This window comes from Quercus lobata, chromosome 4 (assembly GCF_001633185.2).
Source record: "Quercus lobata isolate SW786 chromosome 4, ValleyOak3.0 Primary Assembly, whole genome shotgun sequence".
Lineage (NCBI taxonomy): Eukaryota > Viridiplantae > Streptophyta > Magnoliopsida > Fagales > Fagaceae > Quercus > Quercus lobata.
This window is the reverse complement of record NC_044907.1, coordinates 85377500-85384247: the sequence shown is the minus strand read 5'-3', so window position 1 is coordinate 85384247 and position 6748 is coordinate 85377500. Positions and strand designations below refer to the sequence as shown.

At 40.9% G+C, this 6748-nt stretch overlaps 1 protein-coding gene across 2 annotated transcripts; it reads left to right on the top strand.

The window, feature by feature from the left end:
- Positions 1 to 2753: 2753 nt before the first annotated feature.
- On the top strand, positions 2754 to 6424 carry LOC115987380 (guanine nucleotide exchange factor SPIKE 1-like). 2 transcript variants are annotated; one of them, XM_031110906.1, is made up of 5 exons: positions 2754 to 3089; positions 3162 to 3494; positions 4552 to 4743; positions 4944 to 5907; positions 6096 to 6424. In XM_031110906.1, exons 4-5 carry the CDS (start codon positions 5013 to 5015, stop codon positions 6140 to 6142), a joined length of 942 nt encoding a protein of 313 aa, XP_030966766.1. In that variant the 5' UTR covers positions 2754 to 3089; positions 3162 to 3494; positions 4552 to 4743; positions 4944 to 5012; the 3' UTR covers positions 6143 to 6424. The 2 variants fall into 2 exon arrangements, with proteins under 2 accessions (XP_030966766.1, XP_030966765.1); XM_031110905.1 differs by lacking the exons at positions 2754 to 3089; positions 3162 to 3494; positions 4552 to 4743 and having other exon boundaries at positions 4785 to 5907.
- The last annotated feature ends 324 nt before the right edge of the window (positions 6425 to 6748 follow it).

The window sequence follows — 6748 nt, the reverse complement described above, 5'->3', positions numbered from 1 at the left end:
GTTTCCTACATCTTCTTCCTCAGAGTCTCTCATTTTTACTGATCTTTTCCTCCCTCTCTATCTTGAACTTGTGGAGGATTCTTCAACATCGACTGTCTCTCCAGACGACTCATCTCCGGTTCTGTCTTCGGCATATGACCCGCCTGTCTTGGATCCTGTGGCACCATCCTCTCCTGAGTCTCCTATTGGTCCTGAACTTCTTCGTTCCACTCGGGTAAGCATTCCTCTCCCTTATCTCACTGATTATCATTGCTCTTTTGCTCTTGCCACTCTCTATGAACCTCACACCTATCGTGAGGCTCATACTGACCCTCTTTGGCAGCAAGCTATGAATGAAGAACTAGATGCCCTTTATAAGAATCACACTTGGGATATGGTTGATTTGCCTCCTGGCCAGTTTGTAGTAAGTTGTAGGTGGGTTTACAAGATCAAGACCAAGGCTGATGGATCTGTTGAACGATACAAAGCTCGCCTAGTTGCCAAGGGCTTTACTCAGGAGTATGGTATTGACTATGAGGAAACATTTGCTCCTGTTGCTCGTCTTACATCTGTTAGATGTCTCATTGCTGTGGCTGCTGTTCGCCGTTGGCCTCTTTATCAAATAGATGTGAAGAATGATTTCCTCAATGGAGACCTCCATGAAGAAGTGTACATGCAACCACCCCCTAGCTATCCACACTCAGGCAATCAAATTTGCCGCCTTCGCCGTGCTCTTTATGGCCTCAAGCAGGCTCCTCGAGCTTGGTTTGAAAAGTTTAGCTCAGTTGTTGCTCAGCAAGGTTTCACTTCGAGTCCTCATGACACTGCTCTCTTTGTTCGAAGATCCTCTGCTGGTATCACTCTTATTCTTCTTTATGCTGATGATATGATTATTACTAGAGATGATTCTGCAGATATCCGCTCTCTTCAGAACTTCCTTAGTCAGCATTTTGAGATGAAAGATCTGGGCACTCTCAGCTATTTTCTTGGGCTTGAGGTTACCTCAACCTCTGATGGATACTATCTTTCCCAAGCTAAATATGCTTCTGATCTTCTCTCCAAAGCCAGTGTCACTGATAACAAGACTGTTTCCACTCCCTTGGAATACAATGCAAAGCTCACACCCTTGGACGGTGAACCTATATCCGATGCTACTCGCTATCGTCAGTTGGTTGGCAGTTTGATCTATCTCACTGTTACTCGTCCGGATATTTCACATGCCGTGGGTATGGTTAGTAAGTTCATGGATGCACCTCGTTCTGTCCACTATGCTGCTGTTCTTCGGATTCTCCGATATGTCAAAGGTACACTTTATCATGGCCTGCATTACTCCTTTCGATCTTCTCTCGAGTTTCATGCTTATTCAGATGCTGACTGGGCAGGTGACCCGACTGATCGATGCTCTATCACAGGTTTCTGTTTCCTGTTAGGTACTTCTCTGGTCTTGTGGCGCAGCAAGAAGCAGGATGTGTTTCTTGTTCCAGTACTGAGGCTGAGTATCATGCCCTTGCCGACACCACTTGTGAGCTTGTTTGGCTTCGCTGGCTCTTGGCTGACATGGATGCTCCACAGCCCACTGCCACTCCTTTTTATTGTGACAATCATAGTGCTATCTACATTGCTCATAATGATGTCTTCCATGAACGCACTAAGCATATTGAGATCGACTGCCACATCACTCGCCAGCATCTTAAGAAAGGAAATCTCAAGTTATTCTCCATCTCCTCTGCTGACCAGCCTGCTGATATCTTTACCAAGACTCACCCACCTGGTCGTCTTCAAGATCTTATATCCAAACTCCAGTTGGCTTCCTCCTTACCACCTCGAGTTTGAGGGGGGATGTTAGTGTATAGCTTAGACTAGTTTAGCCCATTGGGCTTAGCCCAGTATACTGTACTTGTAGTTTACTCCTTTTACTTGTACTGCACACATATCTAGCCTATATAAGGCTCTCTATTGTACATTATAATACATACATCAATATACAGACTATTCCGTCTTTCTCACTCTTTATATTCTTAACATGTTTTAAGACTTTAAAGTTAAATTAGAAGTATGAATATTGTCTGATTTCATTAAGGCAAAACATTGAAGATAATAGATTTACTTCCAACAAATTGTAGTGGTCGACTACTAACAGCAATTGACTGTGTGGACATTTATATATATATCCTCCTGGCTTGTGTGTGGCTACTTTTTCCAATTTTAAAAACTTAGGGTAGATGTTTTTCATTAAGCTTAAACTTTGGGTCTCAAAGAAGTCCACATAGTACAGGTATTTTGAATCCCTTTTTGGTAAAATCGTAACTGTTTCTACCCTGTGGTAAATGCTTTTGGAAATTATGTACTTTATTGTCTCTTTCATGAACACAATATTTTTGAAGTTGAAAACATTCGTGGCATAGAACATATTCATTGTATCCTCAATACGCCTTGAAACTCTAATGCAACCTCAGGGAACACCTGAAAATGGTTATTTATGGCAGAGAGTGAATTCCCAATTAAGCTCCCCTAGCCGGCCATATTCCTTGAGAGAAGCTCTGGCTCAAGCAGAGTCTTCTAGGATTGGAGCTTCTGCACAAGCACTTCGAGAATATTTGCACCTGATATTGAGACAAAAATTGGTACAGTTTTTGGATAGAAAAATCGATTGCTTGTTTGATTGCTGCAACAGCACCATTTACTCCAAGAAATGACTATTATTTTTGTTTTACATTTATTGTAGCTATTTTAGGCCATTGATAATTTCACATTCACTCCCGGAGCATTGGGAAGAAAACTTGAGTGCTTCTGTCAATCTCCAGGTTTTGGAAATAACAGAGAAATTTTCCATGATGGCTGCCTCCCATAGCATCTCTACTGACTATGGAAAACTTGATTGTATCACAGTCATATTAATGAGCTTCTTTTCCCAAAATCAACCTGTGTCTTTCTGGAAAGCTTTGTTTTCTGTCTTCAACAATGTCTTTGATCTTCATGGAGGAACTCTAATGGCAAGGGAGAATGATCGTTTCTTAAAGCAAGTGACTTTCCATCTACTTCGACTTGCAGTTTTCCGAAATGAAAGCGTCAGGGAAAGGGCTGTTATTGGGCTCCAGATACTTGTGAAGGTATGCCCTTTGAAGTTCATAGATTGCTGCTTTTGTTCTTAACATACACTATTTTATTTGTATGTTTTGCAGAGTTCCTTCTATTGCTTCATGCAGACAGCAAGGTTAAGGGTCATGCTGATTATCACATTATCGGAGCTGTTGTCTAATGTCCAAGTGACTCAGATGAAGACTATCAGAATGCTAGAGGAAAGTGGTGAAGCACGACGGCTTAGAAAATCTTTGGAGGAAATGTCAGATGAAGCTAAAATCCCCAACCTATTGAGGGAGTGTGGAATTTCTGATAGTGCTCTGGTAACAATTCCGGAAAGATCGGAAGAGAACAGGTGGTCCTAGTCAGAGGTGAAATATCTCTCTGATAGTCTTCTTCTTGCCTTTGATGGAAGCTTGGAGCATGCACTATTGGTAAGTTTTTAGCAATATTTGCATCAGCTTTGAGTTTGAGAAACAGTCAGAATAATTACTCAATTGATAAACACTACGCTCTGACCCTATTAGGATGGGAATGTTGCACTAATCAGAGTTAAGGGTTGATACCTCACATCCCAAGACAAGACTGATATCTTTTTTAAACTTCTGTTTTACATTCTTGCTTTCATTGTAACTGGCACATCTTGTGTGGACGTTTAACATTGCTTCTAATTCATGGCGGGAGTTAAGTCTTATAGAGCTGTTTATTTCCATATATTACTTTACCTGGGTTTGTAATTTTATCAGTAGGTTATAGACTTATAGTATAAGTATTTTTGCTTTGGCAGAGTTATGTCCTCTTCCATCAAAGTAAAGTAACCTACAGACAAATGTAAAGTTGGACACTTAAAAGGACACATTTCCTAGAAGTACTAGTAACTTTGACAATTTACATGTACTTGAAACAAACTTAAATATTCGTAAAATACATTTCTATAAACTAATAGGCAGCCCCTTCCCTCGCCACTCCTTACCCCGCACTTCCCACCTTAAAGTAGGCCTGTGCCAGGTATGCTGAAATGGCGAGGGATCAATTTAAAGAGGTGACTTGATTCTCTACTCCCTATTGGCATAGGGATGGGATTTTATTTGGGCAAGTGGCAGATATAGATTTTGGGAATAGGGTTAAGGTCAAGGCAGCGTCTTTGCAGTGCCAACCCAATAGCGTTTAGTCAAATTTATGTGGATGTTTGATAGAGTGCTTTTGAAACACGAGGTAAGTTATTATTAAAAATACAATTATATTTGCCTACTGCCATGGAGTGGATGCTGTGGGATATTGGGTTGATAAGAAAGAGAAGAGCTTCATACACACAGAAACATATCTTTGTTACCATTACTCTTAAGGAAGTTTGTGCGTATTTGACAAATGGGATTGAAGGAATTTTTCCAATTTTGAATGTGGTCATTACTTGCCTACTTTCTTGTCCTGATGAGTAAATGTTATTGAACTAGCAAAAATAATACTATCATTTTCTCCCTTCTCTCACAGGGATCTGTGATGACTATGGATAGATATGCAGCTGCTGAAAGTTTCTACAAACTTGCAATGGCATTTGTGCCCGTCCCAGATCTTCACATAATGTGGTTGCTACATTTATGTGATGCACGTTAGGAAATGCAGTCTTGGGCTGAAGCTGCCCAGTGTCCTGTGGCTGTTGCTAGTGTTGTGATGCTGATGCAGGTAGTAAACTGTTATTGGGGCTTGTGGTTCAACTACCCTCAGTCCTTATATGGAAAGTTGACCTTAGAAAATCCGCCTAACTATTTCCCCATTTTCTCACCTTGTACAGTGCAGAGCTGTAAAATTGACTTCATGATTTGCTTACTGTTGCTTAAAAATTAACTGCCTTCTGCTCATATGTCTAATTAAATTTACTGCAGGCCCTTGTGGCTAGAAATGATGGTGTTTAGAGCAAGGATCATGTAATTGCTCTTTGTAAAATTTGCCCAATGGTGAGCAATGAGATCACATCAGAGGCTTCTACTGCTGAGATAGAGGGATATGGTGCTTCAATGCTCACAATTGACTCTGCAGTGAAGTACCTTCAACTTTCTAATAAGCTTTTCTCTCAAGCTGAGCTCTATCATTTCTGTGCCAGCATTCTTGAGCTTGTAATTCCAGTTTATAAAAGGAGAAAGGCATATGGGCAGCTGGCTAAATCTCACACATTACTCACTAGTATCTATGAATCAATTCTTGAGCAGGAATCAAGCCCAATTCCATTCATTGATGCCACATACTATCGGGTGGGATTATATGGTGATAGATTTGGGAAGCTTGATAGAAAGGAGTATGTATACCGGGAGCCCCGTGATGTTCGGCTAGGTGACATAATGGAGAAACTTTGTCATATATACGAGTCTAGGATGGACGGCAATCACACTTTACACATTATTCCAGATTCAAGACAAGTGAAGGCAGATGAATTACAGCCTGGAGTCTGCTACCTGCAGATAACTGCTGTTGATGCAGTAATGGAGGATGAAGATTTGGAAAGTAGAAGGGAAAGGATCTTTTCACTTTCCACTGGAAGTGTCCGTGCACGTGTGTTTGACCGCTTTTTGTTTGATACCCCATTTACAAAAAATGGCAAGACCCAGGGTGGATTGGAAGACCAATGGAAGAGGCGAAGTGTGCTTCAGACTGAGGGCTCCTTCCCTGCCCTTGTGAATAGGCTCTTGGTAATTAAATCTGAATCTCTTGAGTTCTCCCCAGTAGAAAATGCAATTGGAATGATTGAAACTCGGACAGCTGCACTACGAAATGAGCTTGAAGAGCCTCGCAGTTCAACTCCCTCGTCTCCAGAGTCTACAGAGAATTCTTCAAGGCAGTGTTGCTGTTCAAGTAAGTTGTTAAGTTCGGATTTTAATTTCTGTTTTCTGTATTGTCAGTTTTAACAATATATATTGCTGACTTCCAGATTCTGAGTAATTAGAATTACCTTATGCCCATTCTTTTTGAAAATGCGTTGTAATCAAACTTATGGCATTGCTTATTATTTTCTAATTGATCTTGGCCAATTACATGTGCAGGTGAACAGTGGAGTCCTAAGTGTGTGTACGGCCTTCCTGTCTGGTAAGCCTGCCACGAGGTTGCGTTCACAGGAATTGTAGCAACTCATAGCTGCACTCCTTGAATTCATGGCTGTTTGCAAGCGGGCCATTCGGGTACACTTCAGATTGATTGGAGAAGAAGACCAAGAATTCCACACACAGCTTGTGAATGGATTTCAGTCCCTCCCTGCAGAGTTATCTCATTACATCCCTGCCATTCTCACAGAGCTTTGACAGTGTTTGGTAGACTGTAATATAGAGGAATTCCACACACAGCTTGTGCAATTTTATCTCGCACGCATTGCATTTTCCTTCGTTATTTTTATCGTACTGAGTAAACCTTCCTCTTGAATCTATTTTTGATTATACTGCGTCACTTGATGATGCATCACTCGGCTGTGGCAGCAAAGCATCTCTCGGAAAGACTTTGATTATTTTTCAAAATCTTGAGGTTGCTTCTTTGTTCAAAACTTCACGTCCTCTTTGATCATGGGATTTGAGTTTGTGGGTAAGTTAATACGCTTCTTGTTCAGGAAATCACTTGGCTATGTTGATACTAAGGATATGTTTGGTAGACTGTAATAGGCGCTGTAATGTAATAGTTATTCTTTAGTTTGGTTATGTTTTTATTA

Excerpts from the sequence above, each read along its gene's own strand:
- LOC115987380 (XM_031110906.1), top strand. The coding sequence starts at position 5,013 with ATGGTGAGCAATGAGATCACATCAGAGGCTTCTACTGCTGAGATAGAG. Across the intron at positions 5,908-6,095 it reads AAGGCAGTGTTGCTGTTCAA|GTGAACAGTGGAGTCCTAAG; the intron begins GTAAGTTGTTAA and ends TTACATGTGCAG.